This window comes from Lolium rigidum, chromosome 6, assembly GCF_022539505.1.
Source record: "Lolium rigidum isolate FL_2022 chromosome 6, APGP_CSIRO_Lrig_0.1, whole genome shotgun sequence".
In the NCBI taxonomy this organism is placed as follows: domain Eukaryota; kingdom Viridiplantae; phylum Streptophyta; class Magnoliopsida; order Poales; family Poaceae; genus Lolium; species Lolium rigidum.
The window spans coordinates 3,008,802-3,026,702 of NC_061513.1; the positions used below are offsets into that span (position 1 = coordinate 3,008,802).

Sequence of the window (17,901 nt, forward strand, 5' to 3'; positions counted from 1 at the left end):
TATGTTACCATAACATCACACACCCCAAGACAAAATGAGTCTACAACATAATAAATGATACAATGCATGACACCACATATAAGTTACTACCCACTATAAAGGTAATAACATAGACTAGTAACATGGCATATGTTACTACTCTAAGTTACTCCCCACTATGACTAGCCTTATAGTAACATAGCTAGTTACCACCTTACTTTTTTTTTCATTTATTAGCATGCGATGTCATCAAAATGCCTTGAGATATGTGATGTTACTACATATGTTACTCTCACTATGAGCAGTCTAAGTGATCACCAAGTGGTACATTCTATTTATTCTCAGTGCTACTGGAAATGGCCAGGTCAACATCGTCTATATGCACTGAGAATAACATATATCGGGGCCTTGCTACACCAATATAGCTGGACGAGTGGAATTGTTTTTAAAACAGCAACAAACGCGTCTCTGTAAGCTGTGGAGAACTTAACTAAGGAGTGACGCATGCGTTTGTTCCTTAATTCCGTATGGCAAACATTACCTCTTAATTAGATTTATATGGTACTTCCTTCTATTCATATTACTTGTCATTGGTGGTGTTTGTGCTGTTGTTTCAATGATTAAACTACCGTAGCAGGATTTTTTTCTGTAAATTTGTTTTCGGTTGTGTACATCCGTAATGCTACTAGGGCAATGCGTTGTTGCAGAGGCCGGATGTAATTGGTATCTCTGATATTAATATAGATATGTTTTACTGTGTTTGATCGGTTGTATTAGGAAAAGTAATATGGATCAGATGGATTACATATTTTTTAGTGACACATTATATTTCTGTTTTAGGTGATCCATCCGACTCTGGCTGGTCTTTATACCGCGTGGACATACAACACGTCAAGGAAGTCGTACCTAGTGGGGCCAGTCTTGAGATTCTAGGCCCGGGAGTGAAAATATGATGTTTAATTAGCTCCATTAATATAAAAATCCGAATATTTATCATATATGCCAGCCTATGAAATATAACCAATGAACACTTAAGTGCATCCAAAATGATTTTTTTATATAATTATTACTTTTCAAAAAATCTAGAGGTAGATAAAAGATATAAAGTGGCTCAAGATTTTTTTTATGGGGACCATGCCCCGGCCTCACCCACGAGGGAGGATCCCTATGGCATTTTATTAAGAATAATTGCGCAATGTCATCAAAATTTTGAGTAGTGGCGTAAAATATGAAGTGAGTAATGATGGTATCAATTTCATCCAGTAGTTACCAAATCAGTAATAAAAGAATGGGTGCAAAGGTACAAAACTACTGGCCTACTAGATTATCTCAGTTATATTTGACATGTAGGGTTGACAACCTTTAAAAACTTTAAAAACAGGGTAAACATTTTGGTAATGAAAGAACCGAAAAACAAGCGACACCAACAAGCAAGTGAGCACTAATGAGTTGAAGGGGAGCACTTGTTTACACACCTCACACAGACTACCGTCTCCAACTAAGCTACACAATCTACTCCAATAGTATTTTTAACAAAATTGGCTATGTTCATACATTGTATATTCTTCTATCGAGATATTCAAAGATACTAAAATACCTTGAAACATATATCAAGATGCTATATTGCTTCAATCAAGATATTACAAGGAGTTTTATTGTCATCATTTATGTGAATTTTTAGATTCACCATTATTAGACATGTGTGCTTCTAAGTGCATTTGGACTATATAGAAAACAACTTATTGCTAAAAATATATTGTTAAAATTTACCATAAAATGACATGTAAAGTATGTTTGAAATCACATATTCATAAATCTCTACATAAGTAAGAAATGTTCATTATAAATAGGTAGTGTCCCATGTTCAACGCATGTAGATGGGGGTGAGGTTATTATGTACAATTGTGACCTAGTAATTTCATAATTTGTTTGCACAATACAATGTCCAGTTTGAACAAGCACATCCATGGCTTCACTACCATTTGACATGTCTAATTGCTTGTAAATATATAGATTTTATGAAAAAAGAACTTGATCTTACATAGTTCTGAATGTTTGAGTGTGTTGTGTCGTCAATAATGGTAGAACCTAAAGGTTTTCTGGGAAAATAATGAGATCTTAGATATTTTTTGTGAGGCTGAACAGTGGGTTTCCCCACTTCATTTTTTATTTTATATATAAAGGAAAAAAGTTCGAAGAGATACAAAAGAGGTGCTAGAGAAAAGCACCTAAAACAAACAAAAATAATCTAGTTTAATGCAGCAGAATCAGCTAACCACTAGACAAAAACTGTAGGGATTCGTAGAATAGAAAACAAGAAATTTCCTACTGCAAGAACGAATCACAAGCCAAGATCTAATCTAGTAGATGGTAGCAACGAGGTGAAGATCAACGTACCCTTGAAGATCGATAAGCGTTAACGAGATAGATCTCATGGTTCATGTAGTCGATCACTTGCCATTTGCAAAAGCGCGTAGAAGATCTTGACGGTGCTACAATCGGGCAGCACCTTCCGCACACGATCACACGTATGGTGTTGATGAAGACGTCCTTCTCCCTGTTAACTAATAGTGGGACCTGGAGATACATAATAGCTCCCACATATTCAATGATAACTTCATGATCGAAAGAACCATTCACATAAAATAATGATTCCCTTTGTTGCGTGATACTTTACTTATCCGATGTTTTGATCATCGGTATCTCTATACCTAGTTCAACCTCGTCTCTGATAAGTACTCTTTACTCGTACATTCCTATGTAGATAGTCCTGCCAAGATGAAGCTCCAGGAAGTGGCGCAACCAACTCACCTTGGAAATCCCATTGGTTCTCATTGCGGCCATCAGGACGCTCGTTCTCAACGATCATGTTGTGCATGATCACGCAGCATGTCATCATCTCATGCATGGTCTTCAGCGACCATGTTCTTGCCGGGTCACGGACAATTGCCCACCGAGCTTGGAGCAGACCAAATCCGCGCTCCACATCTTTCCTGCAAGCCTCTTGCATCTTGGCAAACCTCCTCGTCTTCTCGGAGTTTGGATTACGGACAGTCTTCACCAATGTGGCCCGATCAGGGTAGATGCCATCAGCAAGATAATATGGCTTGTCATATGCATTTCCATTGATCTCATAGCTCACCCGGGGAGCTTTACCTTGCATGAGCATGTTGAAAACCGGTGATCGGTGCAACACATTGATGTCATTGTTGGAACCGGCCATGCGAAAGAATGAATGCCAAATCCATAAATCTTGAGATATGACAGCTTCAAGAATGACAGTTGTTCCCTCCTCATGCCCACTGTACGCACCCTGCCATCCAAATGGACAGTTTTTCCACTGCCAGTGCATGCAATCTATGCTGCCAATCATTCCTCGGGAAGCCTCTAGACTCGTTGATAGACGGGAGGTGCCTTGTATCCTCAACAGTTGGCTCCCTACGGTAATACTCTCCGAACACGGCAATCACGGCTCGGCAAAACCTGTACATGGCCTCAAGACAGGTGCTCTCACCCATTCGAAGATACTCATCGAATATATCCGCAGCCATTCCATATGAGAGCATGCGAATAGCCGCGGAGCATTTTTGGTAGGAGGTGAAGCCTAACACACCTGTTGCATCGCGCCTGCATTGAAAGTAGGGGTCGTAGTTTCTGACGCCCCGTAGAATGACCAAGAACAGGTCCCTTGACATCCTGTATCGGCGCCGAAAATATTTTTCCGGGAAGATCGGATTGGTGAGGTGGAAGTAGTCCTTGTGGAGGCGGGCCTGCCCTTCCACTCTGTTGCGCGGCAGGTTTTTGGAGCGCCCCTTCACAGAGTCCCGGTGCTGCGGCCCAGGGTTAGAGGTGAACTCGTGGATCATGGAGGCCACAGTAGTTGCCAATGTCTGCGTCAACTCATTGGACTCCTCGTCGGAAGAGGAGTCGACGACCTCCGCGCGGAACTTGTCCAACATCTGCCACATGTCCATCTGCGTGGGTACAAACTGCGGATCAATGGCCGCGCACAATAGCGCCGAAAACACGAGTAGAAACCTACCGGCGCAATTGACCGAACAGGTCGTGGGCGGCGCGGAAGGGCGGCGCAACCGGGAGCGTTTCGCCCGAAAACAGCCGGCAGGTACGCGGAGCCAAGCCCGAGTATGCTCCCGCTCTCCCGTTGCCGGCGGCGGCTACTGCGCTGCGGACGGCGACGGATGGGGTTGGGATGGTGGCGATGCACTAGGGCAGCAAAGAAGGGGAAAAAGACGCAAATCGAAGCGGTCGATTTCGCTGTCCCTGACATGCGGCACCGGGTAAGAAATGGAGGACGCTCCGTGCGACCGCCGAGCGTCCGCGGAGACGCAAACCTAGCGCATATTTGGGCCAGGTTTGTGTCTCCGCGGACGGCCCGGTCACTTTGCGTCGCCCCGCTGGAGCAGGCCCCAGAGGCATTTCTGGTCACGGCGGACGAAAACGATCGCTGAGCGTCCGTTTGCATCACGCCGCTGGAGATGCCCTCAGCGTCCGTTTGCGTCGCGCCCTCATGTGGACAGACCCCGGAGTCCCATGCTTGGCCAGAACGTGAGCTATCCCCGCACGCAAAATTGTCAGGCTTTTTTGACTACCGCGACCAAAAACCATGTACTAGTACGCACACTCGCCACGCCGCGCTTCTGCCTGCCCTCCTCTGTCATATCGTAGCCTCGCTCCTCGTGCCCACAGCCTAGCATCGGACTGAGATCAGGTGCCTTGCTGAAGGCGAGGCACGCTGTGCCTTGACCCCCTACATCCACCGTCCAACATGATCGAATAGGCAAAGGATTCCTTTTCTTTTCTTCTCACGCAGTCAGGCTGCAGTCAAACGAGATGCAGTTCTTCGTTGGAGTTTACTCCGGCCGCCGCCCTGCTCCGTCCGCGACGGAGCCCTGGAGGTCATCCGCGATGGTTCCCTCCGCCCACCTCCGGCCGAGACGGATCCCAGGAGAGATCGGCCGAGACGGATCCCAGGAGAGATTGGCCAAGACGAGACCGGAGAAAACGGCCATGACGGCGCCCGTCCGCCCACCTCAGGCCGAGAAAATTACCTCTTACTCAAGCGACACTAAAATGGAAACAGTGAAAATCCGATGTGCAGCCTTTGCTAATCAGCGGTTAATACACTTGAATATCCAATCAATTCCATCCTGAAACATTTATCAATCAAGAATCCAATGCAAGAAACTGGACAGCTCCAACCCAGAAACCACCGATGCTTGAAGAATTAACTTAGGAATAGATGGAGGCATGAAGCCCGGCACACTTCATCGGGGTCGGAAGGAATTAGCTTAGGAATCGATTGGGCCTCGCGCTCAGGGTCTGGATCGGGCTAGGCGATTCGGCGTAAAATGCGGCGGCGCCGTCCGAAGCGTATGAGCGGGCGGGGGAGGACTCCGGCGAGACGCGGGAGGTGGCAGTGGGCTCGCGCCGACGAAGGGCAGCAGGAACGGAAGCAGGAGAAGATGGTCGATGGAGGAGACGCCGTCAGCGAGGGCGGCCATCTTCTTGGCTTCTTGTCCTGCATACCTCGCTTTGTCTTGTTCTCTTCTCGGTGTGCCTCCATTTGCTTGTTAGACGCTGGTGTCCGTTCGATCATGTTGGACGGTGGATATAGGGGCCCAAGGCACAGCGTGCCTCGCCTTCAGTAAGGCACCTGATCTCAGTCCCCTAGCATCGGTCTCGTCTCCTCGCCGTCCCATCCCTCCATTAACGCCTCCTCCTCGTCGTCGTAGCCGCGGAGCGTTCTGAGACCGAGGCGGGATGAGCTGCGGCGAGAGGCCACTCCCGCCGCCAGGGTTCGGCGCCGACCGGCGACCACTCCGGGGAGATTCCACAGGTTTGTTCTCCTCCCCTCTCTACTCTCTTGCTTCCGGCCGGCCGACGGGCACGTTTCTTGCTCCGCTCAATGTCGGCTCATGGTTTTCCCGATTTCTCCCTTACTCCCTAGAGGCCCAGAACCCTCAAAATGCTGCGCGCCACACTAGTACGCTTTCCAGTACCCAAACTCTCTAATCTATCCGTGGCCTTGTGTGCTCGTTTGGAACAAGTTTGTGGCTTAGACATTTTCGTTCTGCCGTATTTATTTTTATCGAATAGAAGACGAAGATTCGAATGTAAGATGAACATTGCCCTAGTATTGCCCGCCCATAGATCGATTTGATGCCGCCGGCCCTGTGATGCTTACTTTTATGATCTTGAGCAGCGACAGCTAGCATTATGCAATGTGCTATCTACTTCTTGCAACCCCCAACCCCAATACACCTGTCCTTTTTAATCCTCGAGCAATCCCTAGGCAGGTAGTAATTCTTTGTTGTGAATGGTAAAGCATGATTTCTCCTGATCTATCCGTAAAATCCAGGTTGTATTGTAATGGAGGACATGTAACACAACTGGAATTTTATAGCAAGGCGGGTGTAAATTGCAGAGTTTGCTTGCATTGTCTGCCGCATTGGGCACCCCACATATTTGGCAGATTCAGGGGTATTGTTTTTCAAGTCCCAGTTGTTTTGTCGAATCGGACATCCGAATCCGAGTGTGATACGGATACCGTGTTTGAGTAATAGTATCATCATATGTGCCACCTGTACAAACACGACGACCCGCCTACTAGTGACCTAGTTTTGTTTGCTCATTGAAGTACTATTTAAAAAATTAGTATGCCATTATTTAGTTCATTTAGACAGTTACTTGAAATTAGGACGACCTTTTTAGGTACTTGCTTTCCCCTTCATCCTAGACTCCTAGTCACCACTTTGATGCTTGTAGGTACCATGTCTGCTACTCATACCAGCACGGTGGTCAACATAGAAACAGAAACTGACGATGGAAGTCTTGAGGTTCTACAACAAAGTTACAGGCAGAACGAGCCAATGGCTAGTCAAAGCAGCAGTCCTGCGAAATCAAGCCTCGCTGGGGTACATTGTTAATTCTATTATTTTTCTGAAACAAATATGTTCTTTTTTCGACATAGTTCTTTGTCCAAATCCTGGAGGATTCGAGCATTACTTATGCATGGAAAGGTATAACATAGTTTTAACGCTGATGGCTGGTACTCTTCTATGGTGTAACACATCTATAAGTGTTAGAGATAGCAACCCTTTAATAGAACTAACTGTTCATTCGTTGATGAATTACATTCACTGTGAATATTTTGTATTCAACATTCTGAGTGAATACCCTTTTTTGTAGAATAAAAATGTGTCACCCACAAAGGGTCCACATAAGAGAGTTTGTGCTGATGCAACCAAAGTTGCATCACTAGGTGTTAATGCAAGTAAAACTGGACAGCACCTGCACCCCTGTAAAAAAAACAAGGGTTCAGGGAAACATAGCAAGTTGGAAGACTATCAAGGTGATGCTGAATTGAGGAGACTGCAAACACCAACCAACTTATTTGAAGATGAATGTGTTTTCTGCCATTCATTTAGAACCAGTGAGAATGTAATATGGTGTATATCATTTGCATATATCAAATTAAAAATAATAATCTTTTGACGTGTTCTTATTTCTTACTAGCCCTAAATTTTTTCACTTTTCGTGTGTCAGTTTCATGGTCCCATAGTCCTGTATCGAAAGGGAAGGATTGTGTCCAGTGATGAGGGCGTTCCAAAAAATGCCATCTATGTTCATAAAGAGTGCATGGACTGGTAAGCTTGTTTATACACAATGTAAAAACTCCTTGTATTTTGTTTATTTGGATTCATCAAGCATTGGTCATCAATTTTTTTTCATTCTTAGCATGATATTACTCTCAGATTAGGCTTTATGTTCATAAAATATTTTGACTCCCCTTCTAATATTTTTGAAGGGCCCCAAGAGTGTGTCTTGTTGGCGATGATATTGTTAACATGGAGAAGGAAATCAGCCGTTCATCAAGATTGAAATGCAGCAGATGCAAGCTTCCGGGGGCAGCTCTTGGCTGTTATCACCACCCCTGCCCCAAAAATTATCATGTTCCATGTGCAGTGATGATCCCAGAATGCCGCTGGGATATGGTAAGTTTTTTAGTAGACATTGTCATTAAATCCATTTTAAAAACATTGTGATGTTTTTACATGCCTAGTTTAATTCTGAAGAAAAATCGCCATGTTTGGTGCCCCAAGCATGCATCTGATCCATTACCATGTGATGTAACGAGCTCACCAATAATGGAAAGTGGCATTACTTCTCCCATCCTTCAAAAGTATGTGATTTTTCTTCAGTCTTCATTTTACTTAATTAATCTTTCATTTATAAATTATAATTCAGTGTTGTGTATTTAGTCATTCCAGGTTTCAGCCAAAGTCGAGATAAAAAAGAGATTTCCATGATTTTTTTTGTATGAATATATATAAATAAATCCTCTGCTACATTAAACTGTCTTTGTTTGCGTAGGCTATCTTTTCTTCACCGGTATTTGAGATTGTCCTATTTGTTTGTTAATTACTAATCTTTCATGTTGTTTGATTTTTTTGATTTGTTTGTTCCAGCCAATACTCAGATAAACAAGGAATGTCTGTCATTCATATAAGGGAAAATCAACAAGTAGATCAACTGAACACTTCAAGTTTTTCTTCCTTGCCTCAGGGGTATGCCGTCTTCTATAATTATTCATTATTCATTAATATATTCTTCTATAATTTGATTGTATTTCTTCATTACACACAATGTTTGGACAGAGAACAATTTTCTCCCTATTACCGTTATTCTTTAAATGGTCTTATATAATCTGCATTGTTTTTCATCATTACAGCCAATGTTCAGGCAAAGGACTTAGACTACTAACAAAGGGATACAGCCAATGTTCCGGTTACCGGAGAGAAGAAAAACAAATGAACCAGTCAAGAACCCTTGTGAACGAAAAGGTCCTGCTTGGTTCAGCTTTAAGTGCATCACAGAAGGTAACTTAGACTATTAGCAAACAATATCCTCTTTTTGGAGCACCTGGATATATCTGAACAATACTAGCATAATTGCATAAATGTAGTAATCCTACTACTTATGGTCAAATGAAAATATGATGTGATCTGCTAATTTTCGAAATGATTTCTCATCAATACAAAGTTGTGAACAAATTGCTTATGTTTGTTGCAGGATTCTCTCAAAAAATTTGCTTCCTTGACCAATTCAACCTTGGTTGAGGAATGGGACAAAAATGTGACTCATGTTATTGTGGACAGAAGTGCGGGTATCATATGTGGCAGGTCATATGAGGTCCTGATGGCGATACTCTCTGGAAAATGGGTTGTCAGAGCTGAATGTTAGTTTTAAGCTATTTTACATCTCCCTTGTTTGTATTATTGATAAGTACTTTACTATCCTCAAGTCCATACTGCTTAACGTAACAAGAAGCTGGTCTTCACACTTATCCTAGCTCCGCAAAGAATGATATTTATGCCTGCATTGAAGCAGTTCGTGTCATGTTCCTGTCATAGGGATTGTGGATTGCTTGGTGCAGCTGATTCCAGGTCCAGAAATTTGCTTGGCAGAGCCAGTTACAGTTCCGGAAACTTCTTACGAGGTGGAATTCTTCAATGCTTCGCACATATCGATTGATGGACCAAAGAAAGGAAGAGCTGGAGCAGCTGAAGGGGTATGTATAGATGTCTATTTCTGGCAATAGTATTCTATACGATTTTGTTATAGAGATAAATATTAGTGAAAACATATTGCAGGTTATTATATGCATAAGTTCAGGGAATTGGCTCACCATTCTTCGTGAAAAATTATTCCTACTACAACCAAATGTAAAAATGTATCTAAGTGTTCATACAAAGGTTGTATATAATGAAAAAGGGTAAAAGTGCACCTCTAAAGAAAATCATTTGTTTTCTGGTTAGTATATTACAACAGAATTTTTTATAAGTTGGGTGCTGAACAGATTTACATATTTTGGTTGCATCTGCATCTGGCAAAACAATTTACAAATTCTCCTTTGAAGTGTCATCTGATATACTGCTGTGTTGTGGAGTGCCATCAGTCATAATGTGTTTATTTTATGGTGCATTTCATTGTCTAAAACATGAATTTTGTGATTGCACTTCAATAAATTATCTAGTACTACCTCCGTTTTAAAGAATAAGGCGCACACGTATTCCAAGACGAACTTTGACCATAAAATTGAGCAACAAAATCTTGATTATATTTTATATAATTAGTATCGTTGGATTAGTCACTTTCTAATGATGCTAATTTTATACAAACAACCTTTATATATTTGAAGTAAATCTTGGTCAAACAAAAAGCACGAAAAACGAGGGTGCCTTATTCTTTGAAATGGAGGGAGTACAAGTGATATCCTGAATACATGTCTACAGCCATAAGTTTACTTATCTCCTGAGAATTATACCATAGAACTACATCTGCATCCTGGGAAACTGATGGTTGCAGGCACCAAAGCTTTTCTCGGGGCTGCATTTCTTCCTCAGCGCGTACATGGACCTGGAACTCAGGGAAAACCTAGAAAATCTCATATCAGCCGCCGAAGGGAAGGTCCTGGAGGCACAGGAGAGTGCGTGCGAAAATCCCGCCAAGGTATACTTCGTCTACGGTGGCGGCCCTCCAAGAGATTTCGCTGCCACTTTACTTGTTCACAAGGAGATAGAGGAGGCACGGAACTATGCGGCATGGGGAGCGCAGGTGATCTGCCACCTTTGGCTGTTTGATGCCATCACGTCTTACGATGTGCGGATGCTGGAACGGAGTTATCGCGAGGGCCGCTAGCCAGGCGGAGCTTCTTTTGGCTCATGTTAGGAGTCTTTTGGGTTGGCCCTTGTGGGGTTGGATTGGACACAGTTGCAGTTATGCTGTATAATGCTTATGCGCATCAGATATGCTCAGCCAAATGGTCAGCTTTTGTGGGGGTGATGGCTTGGTTGTAAGTGTAACGTTCGTAGTCCTTGTTTTGGTGATGGGTCGATCATTGAAAAGGCCCAAACACCTGGTGCTGGACGCTGGTTTAGAGATGAGAGTCGAGTCTGCGGCGAAAGCTGATGTTTTGTGGCAACGACTGTAACCTCTGTTGGGCGACATCAGATACTTTGGCATTGTAATAAGAGCATGTCTAACAGATCCTGTATTCGCTCGCCCCGTATCGAGCGAATACCTGTATCTAAAAAATTGGCATGCACGAACCATTCCATTTAGTAGACCCCTTATTTCACCTCGTATTTAAAAAAAATGCAAAACCCGGAAGAATTCATAGATAGTTCTTCATATAGATCATAGATAGAGGAGGATATAGAAAATTGCACGATTCTACCGGATCGTGGATCGCGACTTCTACAATGCTAGGGATGCGCCTAGTTGTCGAGGATGATGGTCGGAGTGGTGGATGCGGCCTCCCGAGCCTTTAGCTCCTCGAACGGCGGCGATGGCCTGCGCCACCTCCTCCGCGTCCGCCTGCGCCTTGTCAGCGGCGTCCTTCTTGGACGCGGCCACCGCCTCCAAGAAGAGGGGGTCCTCCGCCTCCTCTTCCTCGTCGTCGGCTCGCGGCGCTCCTCCACTGGAGCTCCCCTCCCATGCGGCCTTCCACGCGCACTCCTGCTCCCACACGCTCCCCCACTTCTCAAATTCGCCGCCGCTCATCGGCTTCAACGGTGGGTCGACCTTGTGGTAGCGGCTTCCCTCCGCGAAGTCCCGGAGCGTTGGCAGCATCCACTCGGACCTGACGTACTTGCACGCCGCACGCCGACTCCCGGCGGCGGAGAATTTGCAGTGGCGGCGCCACGCCTCCTCCACCGTGGCCGGCTCACGGGAACGCTTCGATCCGGTGGTGGGCGAGAGGCTGCTCCTACGCTATGCGCTCATGGCTAGCGGCGGTGGAAATGTGGCGGCGTGCGCGTGGGAAATTACTCGCCGGAGTGGTGGCGGCGCACGGCGGGGTTAGGGTTGCGAGTGAGGGGTTGGACCCCCACTCGCACCTTCACCCTCTATTTGTAGGGGGCGACGGGGTGGGTTTGATGGGCCATGTATTCTGCCGATACGGGGCGGCCCGAATACGAGGCCTGTAGATGGCCCATTTCGCCCTCACCCCCTATCCCACCGAAATAATATGAGATACCAGCGTTTTAAGGGGTCTCCTAGATGGCCCGAATAGGTTGATAAAAGATGATAGATGCTGATGTAGACTCTCTACGGTAGGTAGTGAAATTAAAGAAACAAGAGACGATCGATGGATCAGTGGATCAGTGGTATCGATCAATTGGATTCTTGCCCGACTCGGAAGTAATTTAATTAGGACAACATCCCAAGCCTATATATTTGTGATAAGAGTCTCGATCGTGTCTCGACGCGGTGGTCGATCATGGAGTCTGTGGCGGAGGAAATTTTACGCGAGATTCTTCTCAAGCTGCCGACGACGGACCTGGCCCGATCTTGCTGCGTCTGCAAGCTATGGCACGCTGTCGTCAGCGACACCTCCTTCCGCACGCTGCACGGATGACATTCCAGCATAGTGTGCCGGGCATCGGCCTCGAGATGACCGTCCTCAGGGTTTCGTCGGCCAAGCCCGTGTGCCGCTTCACCGACCTTGCCGGCGGCTACAGCCCCACCAACGCCTGCACCGGCTTCCTCCTCCTCGCGTGATCCGCTGTTAAAGACTGGCCTGTGTATGTCTGCAACCCGGTCACCGGCGAGAAGCTCAAGATCCCGGCACCGCCGAAGATCGAGGACGTCTACCTGCGCATATATGCAATGGGGAGTAGCCCATCCACCGGCGAGTACAAGCTCTTCCGCCTCTCCTTCTCCGAACATGGATGGACGGAGAAGATGAACCAGCTGGACGTGTACACCTTGGGTGGAGACAATGCCGGGTGGCGCCGGCACCCGTACATGTTCGCATATCGCGCGGTGTACGGCCTCTACTTGCCGCCGCCGGTGCTCTTGGACGGCAAGTTGTATGTGGTGATGGAACGGCCGCCGAATTACCAGGCGCCTGATAGGATACTCGTGATCGACGTTGCGAGCGAGGCGCATATATTTCGCGTTGGCCCTCCCGGAAAATTTCACAAGGAATGACAGGGCGGCCGTCCACACTTTCGAGCTGTGCGGGCAGTTGTGTGTAGCTGTGCACGTCTTTGGCCAGACGCATGTCTGTTTCTGGGTCATGCCGTCGCTACGGGGACGACGGCTCATCGACGACAAAAATGACGAGTGGATGCCTCGATGGGAGCGGCGCTACACCTTCTGTGTCCAGGACAGCGACCAATATGGTAACCAGCCGCACTGCGCCTGGCTCGACAGGCGCGACCGGATGCTGTGCTACAGGTTAGGTGCTCTTGTGTACAAATATGACACCACCAAGAAGAGGGAGAAGAAGCACAATCGAGGATGGGTTGAGTATGATTCCTTGGAATGGGACAACCAAACCCAGCTGCCACCGACTCCTTTGGCATCCTCTGACAACCTACGGTGGAACGTCTATGGAGGCTACCGTCCTAGCCTGCTCTCGCCTCATCTCGCCTTTGCTTCCACACCGTTTATGCAGCAGCACCGCCGCGAGCAGGAAGATTACGAGCAGGCCTTGCTACATGCTCTGGGTGCCCAGCGACCATCCAAGAAACGATGCTCTACGCGCACGCCCGGTCGCAGCAGAGATCCAATACATGGCGCCAAGAGGACTCGCAGGCCAGCACATGATAGTTAACCAACCAAACAAAACATAGCCTCTTTGTTTAGAGAAACAGGGCACCACACCCCGGTTCCAAATATATTGAAACCATCCAACCAACTTACATCATCCAGTTTTGTTTTTCATGCATTACAGATCACCCACACTTTCATACAACACATATCAAAAACACAAATGTTTGTTAGGCTACTGACCACCCAAAAACAGAGGTTTAAAACAGGCGACAACACAAGATTAAGAGAGACCAGTTTTGAGACCCAAAAGCAACAGCACCCTCCAGGCTAGCTCAAGGACGGTCCAGAATTTTGAAGCATGCACCATCACCCACCAGAATGAGGTCATTAGCTTCCAAGGTCCTCGCCAAGTCTACAGTTGTGATCAACATCGGGCCAAACCCCCTTGTGTTGTTCATATCGCAGACCTCCAGAGTGGACCTCGCCTTCTTCTGGGGAGTCAGCCAGGCTCGGGCCATGATAGCAGCGGTGGCAGCCGAGCCAACATCTCCACCTTGCTCAGCAACATTGTCAGCTCTTCTCTTCATTCTTCCTTCAATAGGATTCTCCACTGAGCACAACTGCAAGCCAAGAGTCTCCACGGCCCCTGCATACCAATCCATTGAGAACGATTGAAGACATGATCGTTTCTGGTAATCCAGATAGTTCTCAATACAGCAGCAAAGATCATATTGTATTTATTATTCATTTCTAAGAGATGTAATGTCATGCATGCTTGAAATATTAAGATTAAGACCCAAGGCTACAACAATTTCTTTCCAGATTTTTGATGCAACCACATAGTTAAAGAAAAGGTGTTGACAAGATTCCACTTCATTGCAAAAAACACAAGTTAAATCATCAACACTTTGTCTCTTGACCAAGTTATCTCTAGTGAGTAGCTTATTGTGGAAAAGCAACCAAAGAAAGAAATGAATTTTGAGGGGTACTTTAATTTTCCAAACACAGTGAATATCAACATGTTTAATCCCTCCAAAATTAACTACAGCATACATGGATTTCACACTATATAACCCACTGGCTTCCCACATCCGAACCAAACTATCCTTCAATGCCATTCAAAGTGATAGTTTGAGCTATTTGCAGAATTTCCAGCCATTGCATCATCAATCCATGGTCAAAGCATCTCCTAAAGGTCACTTTTAGAGAAGACCCATCCCAGAGATCAGCAATAGTCTTATTTTGTTCATTCACTAGGAAATAAACTTCCCAATATTGAATAGCCAGGCAACAGGAACCAAACCAATGATCTTTCCAGAACTTAATGTTCCTACCATTTCCTACTTTCCACTGATAACCCATCTTAGCAGCTTTAGCAGTCCACATAGCCCTTTTCCAAAAGGGAGAGGCACCACTAGATGAGCAAGAGAAGAAGTTGGGATTATCCACATTATACTTGTTGTCCACTATCTGTTTCCACAACTTGTTCTCATTTAAATGATACCTTTTAATCCAAGAGGCTAAAGGCACATGTTCATTGCTGATAAATCTGGAATGCCCAAGCCTCCATATTCTTTTTTCCTAGTGACCAACCCACAATTAGCTAGATGGTACTTATGGTGTTCCTCATAATTGTCCCAAAGGCAATGAGCCATCTGAGAGTTAATAAGGGCAATATCCCATTTGGGAAATTTGATCACACTAAGTAAATAAATAGGAATACTGGCCAGGACACTTCTAACCAACTCTAACTTAGCAGCATGGTTAAGAAGCTTCCCTCTCCAACCAGCAGCTCTCTTGAGGATTTTGTCAACAACAGGCTGAATATCCTCTCTCCTAAGCTTGTTGTGATGTAGGGGGACTCCTAGATATTGCATAGAAAACTCCCCCAGCTTACAGCTTAAGGCTTGAGCAATAAGCTGTGCATCATACTCCTCCACATTAATAGGGACTAGATCACATTTATGGAAATTAATCCTCATACCAGACATATGCTCAAAACAAGCCAGGATCCATTTTAAATTTATAGCAGAATGCAAACTATTTTCCAGGAAGAGTAGAGTATCATCAGCATACTGCATACTAATGATCCCCCCTCCTAGTTCTTGCATGAGTACAGCTATCTGTCTACCACCAGCAGCTTTGGACAAGACCTTAGTGAAAACAACAACCATAAAATTGAAAAGAATGGGGGATATAGGATCCCCCTATCTCACACCTCTACTGGTGAGGAAGAACTGACTATTGCAGTCATTAATCCTAACACCAACAGATCCATTGTACAAGAGCCCCTCAATGATAGATATCCATCTAGGGCTAAAACCCCTCATCCTCATAACTCTCAAAAGGAAATCTCTGTCCACCCTATCATAGGCTTTTTTAGTCAAGTTTAAAAACAAACCCATACTGCCCGTTATGGAGTGCATCATGAATAACTTCATGAGCAGAGACAACACTCTCAAGGATATATCTCCCTTTAATAAAAGTTGTTTGATTAGGAGAGATAAGTTCTTCACTAACCACACCCAGCCTATTAGTGACACACTTAGAAAAAAATCTTAAAACTGCAATTGGTTAAGGCAATGGGCCTGAATTTCTGTATAGTTACAGCATCAGGCTCCTTTGGAATAAAGTCAAGAGAGAAAAATTCAATCTCGAAAGATTCAGATTCCCCTCGTTCCAATCCTTCACCATAGCCATGAAACCAGCTCTAATGAGCTCTCAAAAATGTTGATAAAAAAGAAAAGAAAACCCATCAGGTCCAGGAGCACCCTCAGCATAAGAGCCAAAGATTGCATCCTTTACTTCTTTTTCAGAAAAGGCGACATCAAGCATATCATTATGTTCTTGGGACACCATATCCTCAGGGTCCCAAAAGTCATCTACCAAATCAATATCAAGGCAAAGTTCTTTGCAAAAAAGGTCCTTATAGTATGTGACAGCAATATCTAACATACCTTTGTTGTCTTCAACCATCCCTGCATCACCTTGCAATTGACAAATTTGCTTCTTCCTCCTCCTCTGTTTTTCTACAGAATGGAAGTAAGCAGTGTTACGGTCCCCTTCTAAAATGTATCTTTCTCTAGACCTTTGTCTAGCTTTTATTTCCTCATTACTCCATATTTTAGTAAGTTCAACAAAAATATTCTTCATTCTTTTTTTAGAAGCAGGTGATAAGCTTTGAGATTCAGAGATAATATCAAGCAGGTCATATTCAGCAACAAATCATTGTTTGAGTTTCCTTTGGGCAGATTCAATGTTCGCTGACCAACCTTTTAAACCTTTCCTAGTATTCCTCATTTTAAATTGCCACCTATCAAGAGAATTTTGAAGATGACAGGGAGCTTGCCAGAACTTGGCAACCACTTGATCAAAACCCTCAATCTTAAGCCACCGTTTTCAAATCTAAATTGCTTAACATGAGGAATTTTCAAAGCACCAGTATCCACAATAAGAGGAGTATGATCACTACCAACTCTGGGCTTAGAAGCTAAACTACTAGCAGGCAATAAAGCATCCCAACAAGTAAACACAAAGACTCTATCTAGCAAGCCCATGACCAAATTATCTTGGTTATTAGCCCAAGAGAATTGCCTACTAGGGTTTTTAAGCTCCATCAGATTGAATTTATTAATCCAATCATTAAACAGATTGGCCCAATGTTGGTTGATGTTACCAGTGTTTTTTCACTTTTTTCTCTAATGAGATTGAATTCACCACCAATTAAGGTAGGACCACTCCAGCAAGCAAAGACATTATGCAGCTCATTGATAAAATCTAATTTATGTTCTTCATAAGCAGAGCCATATACAACAACGACTCTCCACATAACATTGTCCCTCTTTGCTTTTATTTGTACAAAGACACAATAAGTAAATATATCCCATCTAACTGTATCAAACAACTCAATACTAATAGCAACAAGGATACTGATGTCTACGGGAGCTTCTATTCTTGTAGACAGTGTTGGGCCTCCAAGAGCAGAGGTTTGTAGAACAGCAGCAAGTTTCCCTTAAGTGGATACCCAAGGTTTATCGAACTCGGGGAGGAAGAGGTCAAAGATATCCCTCTCATGCAACCCTGCAACCACAAAGCAAGAAGTCTCTTGTGTCCCCAACACACCTAATAGGTGCACTAGTTCGGCGAAGAGATAGTGAAATACAGGTGGTATAAATAAGTATGAGCAGTAGCAACGGTGGCGAGAAAAGTGCTTGGCGTGTAGTTGATGGTGGTGGTATTGCGGCGAGTAATGCTAGAGTAAAACGAGTAAACAAGCGTAGTAACTCAGCGGTATTTAGGAACAAGGCCTAGGGAATAGACTTTCACTAGTGGACACTC

The 17,901-nt window shown here is 44.7% G+C and overlaps 1 protein-coding gene across 1 annotated transcript; it reads left to right on the forward strand.

The window, feature by feature from the left end:
- The first annotated feature begins 6,770 nt into the window (after window positions 1-6,770).
- On the forward strand, window positions 6,771-10,701 carry LOC124660119 (BRCA1-associated RING domain protein 1-like). The gene is made up of 10 exons (XM_047197910.1): window positions 6,771-6,914; window positions 7,189-7,440; window positions 7,546-7,646; window positions 7,808-7,994; window positions 8,076-8,182; window positions 8,469-8,567; window positions 8,732-8,879; window positions 9,073-9,241; window positions 9,534-9,571; window positions 10,369-10,701. Exons 1-10 carry the CDS (start codon window positions 6,771-6,773, stop codon window positions 10,699-10,701), a joined length of 1,578 nt encoding a protein of 525 aa, XP_047053866.1.
- Window positions 10,702-17,901: the final 7,200 nt, after the last annotated feature.

Bases quoted from the DNA above. Each gene is read 5' to 3' on its own strand.
- LOC124660119 (XM_047197910.1), top strand. From the start codon at position 6,771: ATGTCTGCTACTCATACCAGCACGGTGGTCAACATAGAAACAGAAACT. The intron at 6,915-7,188 runs GTACATTGTTAA...CCTTTTTTGTAG, and splicing joins CGAAATCAAGCCTCGCTGGG to AATAAAAATGTGTCACCCAC. The intron at 7,995-8,075 runs GTAAGTTTTTTA...TTAATTCTGAAG, and splicing joins CAGAATGCCGCTGGGATATG to AAAAATCGCCATGTTTGGTG.